Source organism: Lonchura striata, chromosome 37, assembly GCF_050655825.1.
Source record: "Lonchura striata isolate lonStrDom1 chromosome 37, ASM5065582v1, whole genome shotgun sequence".
Lineage (NCBI taxonomy): Eukaryota > Metazoa > Chordata > Aves > Passeriformes > Estrildidae > Lonchura > Lonchura striata.
In genome coordinates this window covers 15,328,590-15,349,313 of record NC_140739.1, presented here as the reverse complement: position 1 = coordinate 15,349,313, position 20,724 = coordinate 15,328,590, and the positions used below count along the sequence as shown (strand labels likewise).

Here is a 20,724-nt window from a genome sequence, read left to right as displayed (position 1 = left end):
GCGGGGGGTGGTGCCAGTGCCTGTGGGGATGATGAAGGTGATGAAGGTGATGATGAAGGTGATGATGATGGTGATGAAGATGATGAAGATGATGAAGGTGATGAAGATGATGAAGATGATGAAGATGATGAAGGAAGGAACGACTCCATGGGGGCTCCTCCTGTGGAAATTTGGGCAATTTGGGAAGGGTTCCTCGGGGTTTTTTTGGGGGGGATCATGGGGTTTTAAAAGAGATTTTTTTGGGGGTAAAAATCCCAGGAGATTTTTTGAGGGAAATTCTGGAGGTTTTTGGGAGGGGGAATCCCAATGATTTTTGAAGGGGAATCCCAAATTTTTGGGAAGCATCCCGGGAGTTTTTGGGGAGCCAATCCCAAGTTTTTTTCTTTGTGGAGAATTCTGGGGGTTTTTGGGGAGGGTTTCTGGGGAGGAATTTGGGGATTTTTGGCATGTGGGTCCTGGGTTATTTTGGGGGGGGAATCCCTTTTTTTGGGGGAGGAATTCTGGGGATTTTTGGGGTGTGTGTCCTGGGTTATTTTGGGGGGAATCCCATTTTTTTGGGGGGGGAATTCTGGGGATTTTTGGGGTGTGTGTCCTTGGTTATTTTGGGGGGGAATCCCAGGGTTTTTTTGGAGGAAATTCTGGGGATTTTTGGCATGTGGGTCCTGGGTTATTTTGGGGGGAATCCCATTTTTTTGGGGGGAATTCTGAGGATTTTTGGGGTGTGTCCTGGGTTATTTTGGGTGGCAATCCCAGGGTTTTTTAGGGGGAATTTTGGGGTTTTTTTGGGTTTTTTTGGGGGAAGAGTCCTGTGTTGTTTTGGGGGCAAAAAAAAAAAAAAAATCTCTTTTTTTTTTGGAGTGATCCTGGGGATTTTTTTTGGGGAGGAACCCTGGGATTTTGGGGAGGTTTTGGTGGGGGTCTCACCCTCAGGCTGCCGCCCCCTCGAATTTCTTCTTGCGCCCCTCCATGCCGCTCATGGCGTCCACGTTCTTGCGCCAGTCCCCGACCTCGTAGCTCTCCTGGGTTATTTGGGGAGAAATCCCTTTTTTTAGGGCGGGAAATTCTGGAGATTTTTGGGGTGTGAATCCTGGGTTATTTGGGGAGAAATCCCATTTTTTAGGGTGGGAAATTCTGGAGGTTTTTGGGGTGTGAATCCTGGGTTATCTGGGGAGAAATCCCATTTTTTAGGGTGGGAAATTCTGGAGATTTTCGGGGTGTGAATCCTGGGTTATTTGGGGAGAAATCCCTTTTTTATGGAGAGGAATTCTGGAGGTTTTTGGGGTGTGAATCCTGGGTTATTTGGGGAGAAATCCCTTTTTTTTAGGGAGGGGAATTGTGGAAGTTTTTGGGGGCGAGTCTTGGGTTGTTTTGGAGGAGAATCCCAGGTTTTTTTGGGGAAATTTGGGTTTTTGGGGCGTGAGTCCTGGGTTGTTTTGGAGGAGAATCCCAGGTTTTTTTGGGGAAATTTGGGTTTTTGGGGCGTGGGTCCTGGGTTGTTTTGAGGGGAATCCCAGGGTTTTTTTGGGGAAATTTGGGTTTTTGGGGCGTGGGTCCTGGGTTGTTTTGGGGGGAATCCCAGGGGTTTTTTGGGGGAAATTCTGGGGGGTTTGGGGTGCGAATCCTGGGTTATTTGGGGAGAAATCCCTTTTTTGGGGGGTTTGGGGAATTCTGGAGTTTTTCGGGGTGCGGATGCTGGGTTATTTGGGGGGTAAATCCCTTTTTTTAGGGCGGGAAATTCTGGAGGTTTTTGGGGTGTGAATCCTGGGTTATTTGGGGAGAAATCCCTTTTTTTAGGGTGGGAAATTCTGGAGGTTTTTGGGGAGTGAATCCTGGGTTATTTGGGGAGAAATCCCATTTTTGGGGGGTTTGGGGAATTCTGGAGTTTTTCGGGGTGCGGATGCTGGGTTATTTGGGGGGTAAATCCCTTTTTTTAGGGCGGGAAATTCTGGAGGTTTTTGGGGTGTGAATCCTGGGTTATTTGGGGAGAAATCCCTTTTTTTAGGGTGGGAAATTCTGGAGGTTTTTGGGGAGTGAATCCTGGGTTATTTGGGGAGAAATCCCATTTTTGGGGGGTTTGGGGAATTCTGGAGTTTTTTGGAGTGCGGATGCTGGGTTATTTGAGGAGAAATCCCATTTTTTAGGGCGGGAAATTCTGGATTTTTTCGCCGTGCGTATCCCGGGTTATTCGGGCGGGATAATGAGAACCCCTCGTTTCCTTTTGGGGTGACCTGGCGCCTCTCGGGGAGCCCCTCACCTTCTCGGCGTCGTCCTTGCGCACCTGGCGCAGCCCGGCGCGCAGGTCGGTGCCCACGCGCGGCTTGGTGCCCAGCAGCGCCGCCATCATGGCGTCGGCCGACAGCCGCACACGGCGCAGGTTGGGCCGCACGAAGCGGCCGGCGGCCACGCGGCGACGCAGCTCCTCCAGCTGCCGGGACGCCGAGGGGACGTTGGGGGGACGGGGGGATGTTGGGGGGACTGGGGGATGTTGGGGGGTGTGGGGACACTGGGGACATTGGGGGGATTTGGGGATGTTGGGGAGAGACTGGGGACGTTGGGGGGACGGGGGGATGTTGGGGACATTGGGGGGATTTGGGGACGTTGGGGGGATTTGGGGACGTTGGGGGGATTTGGGGATGTTGGGGGGTGTGGGGACACTGGGGACATTGGGGGGATTTGGGGACGTTGGGGGGATTTGGGGACGTTGGGGGGATTTGGGGATGTTGGGGGGTGTGGGGACACTGGGGACGTTGGGGGGATTTGGGGACGTTGGGGGGATTTGGGGACATTGGGGGGATTTGGGGACGTTGGGGGGATTTGGGGACGTTGGGGGGATTTGGGGACATTGGGGACATTGAGGGGATTTGGGGACGTTGGGGGGATTTGGGGACGTTGGGGAGAGACTGGGGACGTTGGGGGGACTGGGGACGTTGGGGACGTTGGGGGGATTTGGGGACGTTGGGGGGATTTGGGGACGTTGGGGACATTGGGGGGACTGGGGACACTGGTGACATTGGGGGGATTTGGGGGATTTGGGGACGTTGGGGACATTGGGGACATTGGGGACGTTGGGGGGATTTGGGGATTTTGGGGACATTGGGGGGATTTGGGGACGTTGGGGGATTTGGGGACATTGGGGGGATTTGGGGGGATTTGGGGACATTGGGGGGATTTGGGGACATTGGGGGGTGTGGGGACATTGGGGACATTGAGATGATTTGGGACATTGGGGACGTTGAGGGGATTTGGGGACGTTGGGGACATTGGGGACATCAGGGGGATTTGGGGACATCGAGGACATTGAGGAGACATTGGGGACATTGGGGGTATTGGGGACATGGGGACATGGTGGTGATTTTGGGGACATTGGGGGGATTTGGGGACACTGAGGACATCCAGGGAATTGGGGACATCGGGGCCAGGTTCCCTCGCACACCCTGGCAGAGCCGGGGACACCTCGGGGACACCCATGGGACACCCATGGGACACCCATGGGACACCCCGGGACACCCCGGGGTGGCCGTGTCCCTGTCCCCACCTCGGTGACGTTCTTGCTGACGCGTGTCCCCATGTCGTAGCGCTCCTCGTCCACGCGCGCCACGCGGGCGTGCAGCTCCCGGCACAGCTCCTGGGACACCCGGGGACACCCATGGGACACCAAGGGACATCCATGGACACTTGGGGACACCCAGAGACACCCAGGGATATCCATGGGACACCCATGGGACACCCAGGGACACCCATGGGACACCCGGGGACATCCATGGACACTCGGGGACACCCAGAGACACCCGGGGATACCCATGGGACACCCATGGGACACCCGGGGATACCCATGGGACACCAAGGGACATCCATGGACACTCGGGGACACCCATGGGACACCCGGGGGCACCCATGGGACACCAAGGGACACCTGGGGACACCCATGGGACACCCAGGGACACCCAGGGACACCCAGGGACACCCAGGGGACACCCAGGGACACCCGGGGACACCCAGGGGACACCCATGGACACCCGGGGACACCCATGGACACCCGGGGACACCCATGGGACACCCATGGAACACCCAGGGATACCCAGGGGACACCAAGGGACACCCGGGGACACCCATGGGACACCCGGGGACACACAGGGGACACCTGGGGACACCCATGGGACACCGGGGGACACCCAGGGGACACCTGGGCACACCCATGGGACACCCGGGGACACCCATGGGACACCAAGGGACATCCATGGACACTCGGGGACACCAAGGGACACCCGGGGACACCCATGGGACACCCGGGGACACACAGGGGACACCTGGGGACACCCATGGGACACCGGGGGACACCCAGGGGACACCTGGGCACACCCATGGGACACCCGGGGATACCCATGGGACACCCGGGGACACCCAGGGGACACCCAGGGACACCCATGGGACACCCATGGAACACCCGGGGACACCCAGGAACACCCAGGGACACCCAGGGACACCCAGGGACACCCGGTGACACCCGGGGACACCCATGGGACACCCATGGAACACCCAGAGACACCCAGGGACACCCAGGGACACCCATGGGACACCCAGGAACACCCAGGGACACCCAGGGACACCCGGGGACACCCAGGAACACCCAGGGACACCCAGGGACACCCAGGGACACCCATGGGACACCCAGGGGACACGGCGCTGTCACCAGAGCTGTGTGACATCCCCGGTGTCCCTGCCATGTCCCCACCGTGTCCCCAAGGCTGTCCATGTCCCTGTGTCCCTGATGTCCTCGATGTCCCCCCAGTGCCACCATTGTCACCTCACGTCACTGTCCCCAGTGTCCCCCCAGTGCCACCATTGTCCTCTCACATCACTGTCCCCAGTGTCCCCAGTGTCCCCCCAGTGCCACCATTGTCCTCTCACGTCACTGTCCCCAGTGTCCCCAGTGTCCCCCAGTGCCACCATTGTCCCCTCACGTCACTGTCCCCAGTGTCCCCTCACCTGCAGCTCTATCACCTCCAGCCCTTTTTCCCCTCATGTTCCCTCCATTTCCCCCTCACATTTTCCTCCATTTTCCCCTCACATTTTCCCCATTTTTCCCCCTCACCTTTCCATCCTTTTCCCCTCATATTTCCCGCCCTTTTTTCCCTCACATTTCCCCCATTTTCCCCTCACATTTTCCACACTTTCCCCCCTCTTTTCTCTCCTCACGTTTCCCACATTTTTCCCTTCACATTTTCCCCATTTTTCCCTTTACATTTTCCTACATTTCCCCCTCACATTTTCCCACTTTTTCTCCCTCACCTTTCCCACCCTTTTCCCCTCACATTTTCCTCCATTTCTCTCTCACATTTTCCCCTTTTTTCCCCTCACATTTCCCTCCATTTTCCCCTCACGTTTCCTGCTCTTTTCTCTCCTCACACTTCCTGTCATTTTCCCCTCATGTTTGCCTCAATTTTCCCCTCACCTTTTCCACACTTTCCCCCCTCTTTTCTCTCCTCACATTTTCCTCCATTTTCCCCTCACATTTTCCCTTTTTTCCTCACATTTCCCCTCACATTTTCCTCCATTTTCCCCTCACATTTTCCGCATTTTCCCCCCCACATTTCCCCAATTTTTCCCTCCATTTTCCCCTCACATTTTCCCCATTTCCCCCCACATTTTCCCCTTTTTTCCTCACATTTCCCCTCACATTTTCCCCATTTCCCCCCCCACATTTTCCCCTTTTTTCCCCCACATTTCCCCTCACATTTTCCCCATTTTCCCCCCACATTTTCCCCATTTTCCCCCCACATTTTCCCCAATTTTTCCCCTCACATTTTCCCCATTTTCCCCCACATTTCCCCTCACATTTTCCCCATTTCCCCCCACATTTTCCCCATTTTCCCCCCACATTTCCCTGATTTTTCCCCTCACATTTTCCCCATTTCCCCCCACATTTTCCGCATTTTCCCCCCACATTTTCCCCAATTTTTCCCCTCACATTTTCCCCATTTTCCCCCCACATTTTCCCCTTTTTCCCCACCTGCAGCTCCGCCACCCCCATCCCCTCCAGGGCTGCCAGGGGTGGGCACAGCTCCCCCAAAACCCGAATTTTTTCGGCCGCCCTGTCCTGCTCCTCCTTCTCCAGCTCCCGCTTCGCCCTCTGCAGCAGCAGCGTCTGCGGGGAAATTTGGGGACACCCCAAAATTTGGGGACACCCCCCCAAAATTTGGGGACACCCCCCAAAATCAGAGATGCCCCTCATGGACACCCCCAAAATCAGAGGTAAGCCACAAAATTTTGGGAAAAAACCCTCAAATTTAGCTGGGACTTTGAGATTTTGGGGTTCTTGACTGGGGGAAAATTTGGGGACACCTTCCCAAAATTTGGGGACACCCCCCAAAATTTGGGGACACCGCCAGGACCCTCAAGGCACCTCCAAAATTGGGGTAAAACCCCAAAAATTTGGAAAAAACCCCTCAAAATTAGTGGGGACATTGAGATTTTGGGGTTCTTTCAGTGGGGGACAATTTGGGGACAACCCCCCAAAATTTGGGGCCCCCCCCCGACCCCAGGGACCCCTCCCCAAATTTTGGGGCCCCCCCCTCACCTTCAGCTGGAGCTTGCGGGACGCCGAAATTTTGGATTTTCTCTGGAGGGAGAAATTTGGGTGGGAATTGAGGGGTTTTGGGGTTTTATGAGGAGTTTTTGGGGTGGGTTTTGGAGGTTTTGGGATTTTTTTTTTTTGTTTTTGGGGTGTTTTTGCTTTGTTTTTTTGTATCTTTCTGGTTCCTGTGAGGTTCTTAGGGTTTTTGGGGTTTTCAGGGTGTTTTTCTGGGTTTTCGGGGATGGTTTTTGGGGTGTTTTTTGGGGTTTTCTTTGGGGTTATTTTGGGGGTTTTTTGGGGGGGTTATTTTGGGGTTTTCAGGTGGATGTTTGGGGCTATTTTGGGGTGATTTTGGTGGTTTTGGAGTTATTTTGGGGTTTTTGGAGTTATTTTGGGGGTTTCAGGGTGGATTTTTTTTTTGGTTTTTGGGGTTATTTCAGGGTGATTTTGGGGTTTTCAGGATGGATTTTTGGGGTTTTTGGGGTTATTTCGGGGTGATTTTGCTGATTTTTGGTGAGTTTTGGGTGATTTTGGGGTGATTTTGTGGTGATTTGGGGGTTTCCAGGGTGTATTTTTGGGGTTTTTGAGGTGATTTTGGGGTGATTTTGCTGGTTTTGGGGTTATTTCGGGGTGATTTTGCTGATTTTTGGGGTTATTTCGGGGTGATTTGGGGGTTTCCAGGGTGGATTTTTTTGGTTTCTGGGGTTATTTCGGGGTGATGTTGCTGTTTTTGGGGTGATTTTGTGGTGATTTGGGGGTTTCCAGGGTGGATTTTTTTGGTTTTTGGGGTTATTTCGGGGTGATTTTGCTGATTTTGGGGTTATTTTGGGGTGATTTGGGGGTTTCCAGGGTGGATTTTTTTTGTTTTTGGGGTTATTTCGGGGTGATTTGGGGGTTTCCAGGGTGGATTTTTGGGGTTTTTGGGGTTATTTCGGGGTGATTTGGGGTTATTTCAGGGTGGATTTTTTTGGTTTTTGGGGTTATTTCGGGGTGATTTTGCTGATTTTGGGGTGTTTTTGGGTGATTTTGGGTGTTTTTGGGTGATTTTGGGTGATTTTGGCCTGCCCACCTTGGCGTGCGGCTCCACGGCGTAGCTGCGGTAATTGGCCGAGGACTTGCGGCGCAGGGGGGGGGGCTGCGGGGGGGGGTCCTGGGGGTCCTCGGGACCCTCCCCCTCCTCCGCCGGGGCTCGCTGGGGCGCGGGCAGCGAGGGGTTAAACCGGGGGGGCCCCCAAAATGGGGGGAGGGGAGCTGGGGGAGGGGTCTCACCGAGGTCTCCTCCCTGGGGGGGGGAGAGAATGGTTAGAGACCCCCGAATTGGGGAGGGGGACCCCGAATTGGGGAGGGGAACCCCAAAATGGGGAGAGGACCCCCGAAATGGGGAGGGGAACCCCGAATTGGGGAGGGGAACCCCAAAATGGGGAGGGGATTCCCAAAATGGGGAGGGGGACACTCGAAATGGGGAGGGGAACCCCGAAATGGGGAGGGGATTCCCAAAATGGGGAAAGGACCCCCAAAATGGGGAGGGGAACCCCGAAATGGGGAGGGGGACACTCGAATTGGGGAGGGGAACCCAGAAATGGGGAGGGGAACCCCGAAATGGGGAGGGGAACCCCGAATTGGGGAGGGGAACCCCCGAAATGGGGAGGGGAACCCCGAATTGGGGAGGGGGACACTCGAAATGGGGAGGGGATTCCCAAAATGGGGAGGGGGGATCCCAAATTTGGGTGGGGAACCCCCCGCCCCACCCCCCGAGACCCCCACTCACTCCTCGGCCATCCGGAAGCTTCTGGAAGACACGGGGGGGTCACGGCGGGGTCAGGAGGGGTCACGGGACCCCCCCCAAAATTCCAACCCCCCCTCCCCAAAATTCCAACCCCCCCTCCCCCCCCCAAACCTGCCCCTGTCTGGGGCCGGTGCTGATAAGGGAGAGGGAGGGGGGCTAAAAATAGCTCCTTATCAGCCCCTCCCCCACCCCAGGGACGGAGCCGCCCCTCCCCCCCCCCAAACAACCCCAAGGGCACCCAGGACACCGAGACCCCTCCCCAAAAAACCCCAAAATTCCGTTAAATCAGCCCAAAACCTCCTGGGACACCGAGACCCCCCCAAAAAAACCCCAAAATTCCCTTAAATCAGCCCAAAACCTCCTGGGACACCGAGACCCCCCCCAAAAAACCCCAAAATTCCGTTAAATCAGCCCAAAACCTCCTGGGACACCGAGACCCCCCCCCAAAAAAACCCCAAAAATCCCTTAAATCAGCCCAAAACCTCCTGGGACACCGAGACCCCCCCAAAAAAAACCCCAAAATTCCCTTAAATCAGCCCAAAACCTCCTGGGACCCCCCCTAAAAACCCCAAAATCCCTTAAATCAGCCCAAAACCTCCTGGGACCCTTCCCCAAAAACCCCCAAAAATCCCTTAAATCAGCCCAAAACCTCCTGGGCCACCGAGACCCCCCCCCAAAAAAACCCAAAAATCCCTTAAATCGGCCCAAAACCTCCTGGGACACCGAGACCCCCCCCCAAAAAAACCCAAAAATCCGTTAAATCAGCCCAAAACCTCCTGGGACCCCCCCAAAAAACCCCAAAAATCCCTTAAATCAGCCCAAAACCTCCTGGGACACCGAGACCCCCCCCAAAAAACCCCAAAATTCCGTTAAATCAGCCAAATACCTCCTGGGACACCGAGACCCCCACAAAAAAAACCCCAAAAATCCATTAAATCAGCCCAAAACGCCTGGGACCCCCTCCCCAAATGCCCCCCAAACATCCCCGGGACTTTGGGTCACCCTGGGACCCCCCAAGACCCCCCAAACCCCCCTGGGACCCCCTCCCCAAATCCCCCCAAATCCCCCCAAAACCTCCCCGGGACTTTGGGTCACCTGGGGACCCCCCAAGCCCCCCCAAAACCTCCTGGGACCCCCTCCCCAAATGCCCCCCAAACATCCCCGGGACTTTGGGTCACCCTGGGACCCCCCAAGCCCCCCCAAAACCCCCTGGGACCCCCTCCCCAAATGCCCCCCAAACCTCCCCGGGACTTTGGGTCACCCTGGGACCCCCCCAAGCCCCCCAAAAACCCCCCAAGACCCCCCAAATCCGGACCCCCCCCGGTACCTGCGGGGCCGCGGCCGTGGGAAAGCGGCGGCGAATGGGAGGGGGCGTGGCCTCGAGGGGGGCGTGGCTTTCGATTGGAGGGGGCGTGGCTTTCGATTGGAGGGGGCGTGGCTTGGGGCGTGGGCGGGGCTTGGGGGATTTTGGGGGGTTTTGGGGGGATTTGAGGGGATTTGGGGGGGATTTGAGGGGGGGTCTCAGGGCTGGGGCGAATTTTGGGGAGGGGTTTTGGGGCAGGAGAGTTTGGGGAGGGGTCTCGGGGTGAGGGAGGGGAATTTGGGGCGGGGGGCTCAGGCACTGGCAGGACAATTTGGGGAGGGGTCTCAGGGTCGGGGAGGGGGATTTGGGGGGAATTTGGGGAGGGGTCTCAGGAAGAGGAGGGGGATTTGGGGGGAATTTGGGGAGGGGTCTCAGGGTCGGGGAGGGGGATTTGGGGGGAATTTGGGGAGGGGTCTCGGGGACAGGGAAGGAATTTGGGTCTGATTTGGGGGGGTAACTTGGGGAGGGGTCTCAGGAACAGGAGGGGCCTCTGCGGTAATTTGGGGAGGGGTCTCGGGCACGGGGGGGTCTCGGCGGTAATTTGAGGAGGGGTCTCAGGGCGGGGGGGTCTCGGGGGTAATTTGGGGAGGGGTCTCGGGGGTAATTTGGAGAGGGGTCTCGGGGCACGGGGGGGTCTCGGGGGTAATTTGGGGAGGGGTCTCAGGGCGGGGGGGTCTCTGCGGTAATTTGGGGAGGGGTCTCAGGGCGGAGGGGTCTCTGCGGTAATTTGGGGAGGGGTCTCGGGGCACGGGGGGGTCTCGGGGGTAATTTGGGGAGGGGTCTCAGGGCACGGGGGGGTCTCGGGGGTAATTTGGGGAGGGGTCTCGGGGCACGGGGGGGTCTCGGGGGTAATTTGGGGAGGGGTCTCGGGGCACGGGGGGGTCTCGGCGGTAATTTGGGGAGGGGTCTCGGGGGTAATTTGGGGAGGGGTCTCAGGGCACGGGGGGGTCTCGGCGGTAATTTGGGGAGGGGTCTCAGGGCGGAGGGGTCTCTGCGGTAATTTGGGGAGGGGTCTCGGGGCACGGGGGGGTCTCGGGGGTAATTTGGGGAGGGGTCTCGGCGCACGGGCCCTTGCGGAAGCGCGCGTGGGCCGGGGGCTCCCCGGGCCCCCCCCAGGGCTCGAAGCCCCCCGCCCGCGCCAGCGCCGCCGCCCGCGCCCGCAGCGCCCCCAGCTGGGCGGGACGCAGGGTGGGCACGAACCTGTGGGGAGGGGGCGTCAGGCAGGGGAATGTGGGAATGTGGGGAGGGGGCGTCAGGCAGGGGAATGTGGGGAGGGGGCGCAGGGTGGGCACGAACCTGTGGGGAGGGGGCGTCAGGGGAATGTGGGGAGGGGGCGCAGGGGAATGTGGGGAGGGGGCGGCAGGGGAATGTGGGGAGGGGGCGTCGGGGGAATGTGGGGAGGGGGCGGCAGGGGAATGTGGGGAGGGGGCGGCAGGGGAGGTGGGGAGGGGGCGTCAGGCAGGGGAATGTGGGGAGGGGGCGTCAGGCAGGGGAATGTGGGGAGGGGGCGGCAGGGGAGGTGGGGAGGGGGCGTCAGGGGAATGTGGGAATGTGGGGAGGGGGCGCAGGGTGGGCACGAACCTGTGGGGAGGGGGCGTCAGGCAGGGGAATTTGGGGAGGGGGCGTCAGGGGAATGTGGGGAGGGGGTGTCAGGGGGCGGTAATGGGTCTGGGGGCTCGGGAATTTGGGGAGGGGGCGGTAATGGGTCTGGGGGCTCGGGAATTTGGGGAGGGGGCGGTAATGGGTCTGGGGGCTCGGGGGAATTTGGGGAGGGGGCGGTAATGGGTCTGGGGGCTCGGGGGAATTTGGGGAGGGGGCGGTAATGGGTCTGGGGGCTCGGGGGAATTTGGGGAGGGGGCGGTAATGGGTCTGGGGGCTCGGGGGAATTTGGGGAGGGGGCGGTAATGGGTCTGGGGGCTCGGGGGAATTTGGGGAGGGGGCGGTAATGGGTCTGGGGGCTCGGGGGAATTTGGGGAGGGGGCGGTAATGGGTCTGGGGGCTCGGGGGAATTTGGGGAGGGGGCGGTAATGGGTCTGGGGGCTCGGGGGAATTTGGGGAGGGGGCGGTAATGGGTCTGGGGGCTCGGGGGAATTTGGGGAGGGGGCGGTACCCACGTGGGCAGCTCCAGCAGCAGCGTCGCCCCGGGGGCCGCCAGCGCCCCCAGCCCCGGGGTGAGCGCCGGCAGCGCCCTGCGGAGACCCCAGACCCAATTCGGGACCCCGCACCTCCCCAGACACCCCCAGACCCAATTCGGGACCCCCAAATCCTCCCCAGACCCAATTCGGGACCCCGAACCTCCCCAGACACCCCCAGACCCAATTCGGACCCTCAGACACCCCCAGACCCAATTCGGGACCCCGCACCTCCCCAGACACCCCCAGACCCAATTCGGGACCCCGAACCTCCCCAGACACCCCCAGACCCAATTCGGGACCCCGAACCTCCCCAGACACCCCCAGACCCAATTCGGGACCCCGCACCTCCCCAGACACCCCCAGACCCAATTCGGGACCCCGCACCTCCCCAGACACCCCCAGACCCAATTCGGGACCTTCTGGGACCCCCAAAAACCTCCCCCGGGACCCCCGAACCTCCCCCAAATTCCCCCCCAGGACCCCTCACGACCCCCCAAAATCTCCCCCGGGACCCCCAATATCCCCCCCAGGACCCCCAAATCCTCCCTCGGGACCCCCAAATCCTCCCCCAAATCCCCCCCAGGACCCCCAACCCCCCCCCAGGACCCCCAAATCCCCCCCCAATCCCCCTCCAGGACCCCTCAGGACCCCCCCAAATCCCCCCCAAATCCCCCCCAGGACCCCCAAATCCCCCCCAAACCCCCCCCAAATCCCCCCCAGGACCCCCAAATCCCCCCCAAATCCCCCTCCAGGACCCCTCAGGACCCCCCCAAATCCCCCCCAAATCCCCCCCAGGACCCCCAAATCCCCCCCAAACCCCCCCCAAATCCCCCCCAGGACCCCCAAATCCCCCCCAAACCCCCCCCAAATCCCCCCCAGGACCCCCAAATCCCCCCCAAATCCCCCCCAATCCCCCCCAGGACCCCCAAATCCCCCCCCAATCCCCCCCAAATCCCCCCCAAATCCCCCCAATCCCCCCCAGGACCCCCGCCCACCTCCAGCCCAGCACCAGCAGCTGGCAGAGCCCCCCGAGGCGGGCGGGGGTCGCGGGGGGGTCCCCCAAGGGCAGGAACCGGATCCGGAGCGGCAGCGGAGCCAGGGGCCCTGGGGGAGGGGCGGGGGGTTCGGGGGGTCCTGGGGGGATTTGGGGGTCCTGGGGGGGATTTGGGGGGGTTTCGGGGGGTCCTGGGGGGGTTTGGGGGTCCTGGGGGGGACTTGGGGGGGATTTGGGGGTCCTGGGGGGGAGGGGCGGGGGGTTTCGGGGGGTCCTGGGGGGGTTTGGGGGGTCCTGGGGGGTCCTGGGGGGATTTGGGGGTCCTGGGGGGCCCTGCGGGGGAGGGGCGGGGGGTTTCGGGGGGTCCTGGGGGGGTTTGGGGGTCCTGGGGGGGAGGGGCGGGGGGTTTTGGGGGGTCCTGGGGGGGTTTGGGGGTCCTGGGGGGGTCTGGGGGGGTCCGGGGCAGATTTTGGGGGTCCTGGGGGGTCTGGTGGGGGGTTTTGGGGGTTCTGGGGGGAGATCTGGGGGGGTCTGGGGGAGATTGGGGGGTCCTGGGGGGTCTGAGGAGTGAGATTTGGGGGGCGTTTTGGGGGTCCTGGGGGGGAGATTTGGGGGTCCCGGGGGAGGATTTGGGGGTCCTGGGGGGGTCCTGGGGGGTTTGGGGGGCCAAGGAAGGATTTGGGGTGTCCTGGGGGGAGATTTGGGGGTCCTGGGGCGTTTTGGGGGGTCTGGGGGGGATTTGGGGGTCCTGGGGGGGTCGGGGACACTCGGGGGGGGCCCGGGGCACTCACCCAGTGGGTTGGGGTCGTCACCGGGGGGGTCCCGCTCCCCGGTGGGGGGGTCCCCGGTCTGGGGGTCCCCATTTCGGGGGTCCCCGGTCTGGGGGTCCCCTGCATGGGGGTCCCGCTCCCCGGTCTGGGGCTCCCCATTTCGGGGGTCCCCGTTACGGGGGTCCCCATTTCGGGGGTCCCCCGGGGGGGGCTCCCCGGTGAGCAGCTCGTGCAGCAGCGCCGTGACCGCGGCCAGCGACAGCTCGGAGGCGCTCTGGGGGGGGTCCCGTGAGACCCCCGCCCCAAAATAACCCCCCGTGAGACCCCCGCCCCAAAATAAACCCCCGTGAGACCCCCGCCCCAAAATAACCCCCCTGGTCCCGTGAGACCCCCGCCCCAAAATAACCCCCCCGGTCCCGTGAGACCCCCGCCCCAAAATAACCCCCCCGGTCCCGTGAGACCCCCGCCCCAAAATAACCCTCCCTGTCCCGGGAGGCCCCCGCCCCAAAATAACCCCCCCGGTCCCGTGAGACCCCCGCCCCAAAATAACCCCCCAAAATAACCCCCCCGGTCCCGTGAGACCCCCGCCCCAAAATAACCCCCCCGGTCCCGGGAGACCCCCGCCCCAAAATAACCCCCCAAAATAAACCCCCCAAAATAAACCCCCCCTGTCCCGTGAGACCCCCGCCCCAAAATAACCCCCCCGGTCCCGGGAGTCCCCCGCCCCAAAATAAACCCCCCGGTCCCGTGAGACCCCCGCCCCAAAATAACCCCCCCGGTCCCGTGAGACCCCCGCCCCAAAATAATCCCTCCCGGTCCCGTGAGACCCCCGCCCCAAAATAACTCCGCCCCAAAATAACCCCGTGTCCCGTGAGACCCCCGCCCCAAAATAAACCCCCAAAATAACCCCCGTGTCCCGTGAGACCCCCGCCCCAAAATAAACCCCCAAAATAACCCCCGTGTCCCGTGAGACCCCCGCCCCAAAATAAACCCCCCCGGTCCCGGGAGACCCCCGCCCCAAAATAACCCCCCAAAATAACCCCCCCCAATAACCCCCGTGTCCCGTGAGACCCCCCCCAATAACCCCCCGGTCCCGTGCGACCCCCGCCCATCCCCCCACCTCCGCGCCGCTCCGGTGCCCGCCGGGCCCGAGGCCGAAGCTGAGGAACGGGCCGGTGACCGTGTCCCCCCAGTAGGCGGGCGGCGACCGCGACTGCCCGTCCTGGGGGCGCGGCGGCCGTCACCCCGGGACCCCCCCGGTATCCCTCCCGTTATCCGGTCCCGTTATCCCCCCCGTTATCCCTCCCGTTATCCCCTCCCGTTAATCCCTCCCGTTAATCCCCCCCGTTATCCCTCCCGTTATCCCCCCCGTTAATCCCCCCCGTTACCCCTCCCGTTATCCCCTCCCGTTAATCCCCCGTTATTTAATCCCCCGTTATCCCCCCGTTAATCCCCCCGTTATCCCTCCCGTTATCCCCCCCGTTATCCGGTCCCGTTATCCCCCCCGTTAATCCCCCCCGTTATCCCCCGTTACCCCCCCTTAATCCCCCGTTATCCCTCCCCGTTAATCCCCCGTTAATCCCTCCCCGTTATCCCCCGTTATCCCCCCGTTATCCCCCGTTATACCCTCCCATTATCCCCCCCGTTATCTGGTCCCGTTAATTCCCCCCGTTATCCCTCCCGTTAATCCCCCGTTATCCCCTCCCGTTAATCCCCCGTTATTCCCCCCGTTATCCCCCCTTAATCCCCCCGTTATTCCCCCCGTTATCCCCCCTTAATCCCCCGTTAATCCCTCCCCGTTATCCCCCGTTATCCTCCCGTTAATCCCCCGTTATCCCCGTTATCCCCCCCCGTTAATCCCCCGTTATTCCCCCCGTTATCCCCCCTTAATCCCCCCGTTATCCTCCCGTTAATCCCTCCCCGTTATCCCCCCTTAATCCCCCGTTAATCCCCCGTTATCCCCGTTATTCCTCCCCGTTAATCCCTCCCCGTTATCCCCCGTTAATCCCCCGTTATCCTCCCGTTAATCCCCCGTTATCCCCCCATTATCCTCCCGTTAATCCCTCCCCGTTATCCCCCGTTATCCCCCGTTATCCTCCCGTTAATCCCCCGTTATCCCCGTTATCCCCCCGTTATTCCCCCCCGTTAATCCCCCGTTATTCCCCCCCGTTATCCTCCCGTTAATCCCCCGTTATCCCCCCTTAATCCCCCGTTAATCCCTCCCCGTTATCCCCGTTATCCCCCCCCGTTAATCCCCCGTTAATCCCTCCCCGTTATCCCCCCTTAATCCCCCGTTAATCCCCCGTTATCCCCGTTATTCCTCCCCGTTAATCCCTCCCCGTTATCCCCCGTTAATCCCCCGTTATCCCCCGTTAATCCCCCGTTAATCCCCCCCGTTAATCCCCCGTTAATCCCCCGTTACCCCCGGTGCACTCACGGCGCGGGGCCGGGGGTCGCTCAGCACCGTCGGGTTCGGGGTCGCGCCGCCTCCCCCGAAGGCGTCGCCGTTCTCCCGCCAGCGCCCGAACTCGCCCGGTGACACCGACGTGGCCTTGGGGACACCGGGGCTGGCCTCGGGGACACCGGCCGGGGCCCGGAGCCGCCGGGATCCCGGGAAAAGCCCTCGGGGCTGTCCCCGGGCCCCCGTCCGGTATTTACCGGGACCTCCCCGCTGTCCCCCGTTCTCCCCGGTGTCCCGCTGGTATTTACCGGGACCTCCCCGCTGTCCCCGGTGTCCCCGGGTCCCCGTCCGGTATTTACCGGGACCTCCCCGGTGTTCCCCGTTCTCCCCGGTGTCCCCCGCGGTGTCCCGGTGTCCCCGCCCCGTCCCGGTGTCCCGGTGTCCCCCTCGCTGTCCCCGGTATCCTCGCTATCCCCGGTGTCCCCCCCGGTGTCCCGGTATCCCCCCCGGTGTCCCCCCCGCTGTCCCCGGTGTCCCGCCGCTGTCCCCGGTGTCCCCCCCGGTGTCCCGGTATCCTCGCTATCCCCGGTGTTCCCCCGGTGTCCCCCCCGGTGTCCCGGTGTCTGTCCCGGTGTCCCGGTATCCCGCCGCTGTCCCGGTGTCCCCCTCGCTGTCCCGGTGTCCCGGTGTCCCCCCCGGTGTCCCCCCCGGTGTCCCGGTGTCCCCCCCGGTGTCCCCCCCGGTGTCCCCCCCGGTGTCCCCCCGGTGTCCCGGTGTCCCCTCGCTGTCCCGGTGTCCCGGTATCCCCCCCGGTGTCCCGGTGTCCCCCCAGGTGTCCCGGTGTCCCCCCCGGTGTCCCCGTCCCGTCCCGGTGTCCCCCCCGGTGTCCTCCCCGGTATCCCGCCGCTGTCCCGGTGTCCCCCCGGTGTCCCGGTGTCCCCCTCGCTGTCCCGGTGTCCCGGTGTCCCCCCCGGTGTCCCGGTGCCGCCGTTACCCCGCGCGGGTGCAGCACCATCCGCAGCTCCCAATCCGCCACGGCCGCCCGGGACTCGTAACGGGGCCCGAGGCGCCGCCGCAGCCGCCGGTCCCAGCCCGGGGGCCCCGGTACCGGCCCCGGTTCGGCCTCCGGTACCGGCCCCGGTTCGGATCCCGGGCCCGGCAGCGCCCGCTCCCAGCGCCGCAGAACCGCCTCGAGCGCGTCCCGGTCCCGGCACTGCGGGAGGAGCAGCCCGGTACCGGACAGAACCGGGACCCCGAGTGCCGGTACCGGACAGAACCGGGACCCTGAGAGCCGGTACCGGACAGAACCGGGACCATGAGAGCCGGTACCGGACAGCACCGGGACCCCGAGAGCCGGTACCGGGACCCCGAGAGCCGGTACCGGAGAGCACCGGGACCCCGAGAGCCGGTACCGGACAGCACCGGGACCCTGAGAGCCGGTACCGGACAGAACCGGTGACCCTGAGAGCCGGTACCGGACAGAACCGGGACCCCGAGAGCCGGTACCGGACAGCACCGGGACCATGAGAGCCGGTACCGGACAGAACCGGGACCCCGAGGGCCGGTACCGGAGAGCACCGGGACCCCGAGAGCCGGTACCGGACAGCACCGGGACCCTGAGAGCCGGTACCGGACAGCACCGGGACCATGAGAGCCGGTACCGGACAGAACCGGGACCCCGAGAGCCGGTACCAGAGAGCACCGGGACCCCGAGGGCCGGTACCGGACAGAACCGGGACCCCGAGGGCCGGTACCGGACAGCACCGGGACCCTGAGAGCCGGTACCGGACAGTCCCGGTGACCCGGCTCCCGGTACCGGACAGCACCGGGACCCTGAGAGCCGGTACCGGACAGTCCCGGTGACCCGGCTCCCGGTACCGGACAGTCCCGGTGACCTGGCTCCCGGTACCGGACAGCACCGGGACCCCGAGAGCCGGTACCGGACACTCGCGGTGTTGTCCCGGTGTTCCCCAGAACCCTGGTACCGGCCAGTCCCGGTTTCCCGGCACCCGGTACCGGCCAGCCCTTCTCTCCCGGTATCCCCAGAACCCCGGTACCGATGTCCCAGTCCCGGTCGGTCCCGGTATCCCCGGTCCCGGTCGGTCCTGGTGTCCCTGGTCATGGTTGGTCCCAGTATCCCCAGTCCCGGAGTTCCTGGTCAGTGCCGGTATCCCCGGTCCCGGTCAGTCCCGGTATCCCCGGTCCCGGGTCTCTGGTCCCGGAGTTCCTGGTATCCCCGGTCCCGGTCAGTCCCGGTATCCCCGGTCCCGGTTGGTCCTGGTGTCCCCGGTCCCGGAGTTCCCGGTCGGTCCCGGTATCCCTGGTCCCAGTCAGTCCCGGTATCCCCAGTCCCGGTGTCTCTGGTCCCGGTCAGTCCCGGTATCCCCGGTCCCGGTCAGTCCCGGTATCCCCGGTCCCGGTTGGTCCCGGTGTCCCGGTCCCGGTATCCCTGGTCCCTGTCAGTCCCGGTCGGTCCCGGTGTCCCTGGTCATGGTCGGTCCCAGTATCCCCAGTCCCGGTGTCCCCGGTCCCGGAGTTCCCGGTGTCCCCGGTCCCGGTCGGTCCCGGTGTCCCGGTCAGTCCCGGTATCCCCGGTCCCGGGTCTCTGGTCCCGGTCAGTCCCGGTGTCCCCGGTCCCGGTCGGTCCTGGTGTCCCGGTCAGTCCTGGTATCCCCAGTCCCGGTATCCCCGGTCCCGGTCGGTCCCAGTGTTCCCGGTCCTGGTGTCTCTGGTCCCGGTGTCCCCGGTCCCAGAGTTCCCGGTCAGTCCCGGTGTCCCCGGTCCCGGTCGGTCCCGGTGTCCCGCCCCGCTGCCCGGTGCCGGTGGCGGCTCTGACCTTCATGAGGCGGAGGTCGGCGGGCGCGTCCCAGTCCCGGTGCGGGTCCCGGTGCGGGTCCCGGTGCGGGTCCCGGTCCCGGTGCCGGTCGGAGCGGAGCCAGCGGCGCAGCCGGGCCGCCGCCTCCCGCAGCAGCGCCGCCGTTCCCGGCCGCAGCGAGCCCGAGCCCAGCAGCTCCAGCAGCGCGGCCGCGCGGGCTGCGGCACCGGGAACACCGGGAACACCGGGAACGGGACAGCGGGAACCGGGAACCGGGAAACGGGAACACCGGGAAACGGGAACACCGGGAAACGGGAACACCGGGAAACGGGAAACGGGGGAAACGGGACAGCGGGGTTAGCGGGGAAACCGGGAAACGGGACAGGGGGGTTAGCGGGAAACGGGAACACCGGGAACACCGGGAAACGGGAACCGGGAAACGGGACAGCGGGGGAAACGGGAAACAGGGGAAAACGGGACAGGGGGGTTAGCGGGAAACGGGAACACCGGGAACACCGGGAACCGGGGGAAACGGGAACCGGGGGAAACGAGGTTAGCGGGGAAACCGGGAAACGGGACAGCGGGAACACCGGGAAACCGGGAAACGGGGGAAACGGGAACCGGGGGAAACGGGGTTAGCAGGGAAACCGGGACACCGGGAACAGGGGGAAACGGGACAGCGGGGTTAGCGAGGGAACCGGGAAACGGGACAGCGGGGTTAGCGAGGGAACCGGGAAACGGGACAGCGGGGTTAGCGGGAACCGGGAAACGGGGGAAACGGGACAGCGGGAACACCGGGAAACCGGGGAACGGGACAGCGGGGTTAGCGGGGAAACGGGAAACCAGGACACCGGGAAACCGGGGGGAAACGGGACAGCGGGAAACCGGGACAGCGGGGGAAACGGGGGGAACCGGGACACCGGGAGAAACCGGGGAAACGGGGGAACCGGGTTAGCGGGGGAAACGGGACACCGGGAAACCGGGGAAAACCGGGGGGAAACGGGACACCGGGAACACCGGGGGGATACCGGGGGGATACCGGGACACCAAGAGGGGACAGCGAGGGGCGCACCGGGGGAAACCGGAGTTAACGGGACACCGGGGGAACCCGGGGGTTAAAGGGGGTCACCGGGACACCGGGGGGCACCGGGGCAGGTACCGGGACACCGGGGGGTCACCGGGGGGTCACCGGGGGTCTCCGGTACCTGCGGGCCGGGGCCGCTCCGGGGCCTCCAGCGCCAGCAGCAGGAACAGGAGCTGGCGAGCCACGGGCTCGGGGCTCTGCTCCGCCACGAACAGCTGCGGGGCACCGGAGAGCCCCGGTAGCACCGGAGAGCCCCGGGAGCACCGGGACAACCCCGGGAGCACCGGGATAACCTCGGTAACACCGGGATAACCCCGGTAACCGCGGGATAACCCCGCTAACACCGGCAGAGCCCCGCCCAGGAGCCTCACCCCGCCTCACCGCCGGGCCCGCGATACCGAGCCCGGTGCCCGGTGCCCCCTCCCGGTGCCCCCCCCCCCCGGGGCCGGTCCGTACGGTGATGGCGCGGGCCGGTGCCCGGCGGGCCCGCGCCGCCGTCAGCAGCAGGTGCCGCCCGTCCGCCGCCCCCAGCAGCAGCACCGAGGCCTCCGCCGCGGGCTCCGCCGGCACTGCGGGAACCGGGAGCGGCCGCGGTCACCGGGAGCGGCGGCGGCGGCGGCGGGAGCGGCGGGGGGCGCGGGGCTCACGGTGCAGGCGGAGATCCAGCGCCGGGGACAGCCCCCACCAGCTCACGGTGCCCGCCGCCTCCTCCAGCGCCGCCGCCATGCCGGAGCCGCACCGGGCCCGGTAACGGCCGCCGGCCAATCAGCGCCCGCAGCGCCGCCGCGCCGACCAATGGGCG

The 20,724-nt window shown here is 63.5% G+C and overlaps 2 protein-coding genes across 2 annotated transcripts; both read right to left on the bottom strand.

The window, feature by feature from the left end:
- Positions 1-8: 8 nt before the first annotated feature.
- TNNI3 (troponin I3, cardiac type) lies at positions 9-10,185 on the bottom strand (the record flags this gene model as incomplete). The annotated part of the gene is made up of 9 exons (XM_085565725.1): positions 9-160; positions 925-1,019; positions 2,255-2,425; positions 3,536-3,625; positions 6,011-6,145; positions 6,578-6,619; positions 7,644-7,856; positions 8,343-8,363; positions 9,688-10,185. Coding segments are annotated over 8 exons (1,263 nt in total), but the record flags the coding sequence as incomplete, so codon positions are not given.
- Positions 10,183-20,711, bottom strand: DNAAF3 (dynein axonemal assembly factor 3). The gene is made up of 11 exons (XM_085565953.1): positions 20,570-20,711; positions 20,379-20,491; positions 20,044-20,137; positions 18,860-19,056; positions 17,018-17,236; positions 16,060-16,173; positions 14,743-14,844; positions 13,644-13,896; positions 12,854-12,962; positions 11,838-11,912; positions 10,183-10,923 (listed from the first exon to the last, which is right to left on the bottom strand). Exons 1-11 carry the CDS (start codon positions 20,646-20,648, stop codon positions 10,698-10,700), a joined length of 1,581 nt encoding a protein of 526 aa, XP_085422079.1. The 5' UTR covers positions 20,649-20,711; the 3' UTR covers positions 10,183-10,697.
- Between the last annotated feature and the right edge of the window lie 13 nt (positions 20,712-20,724).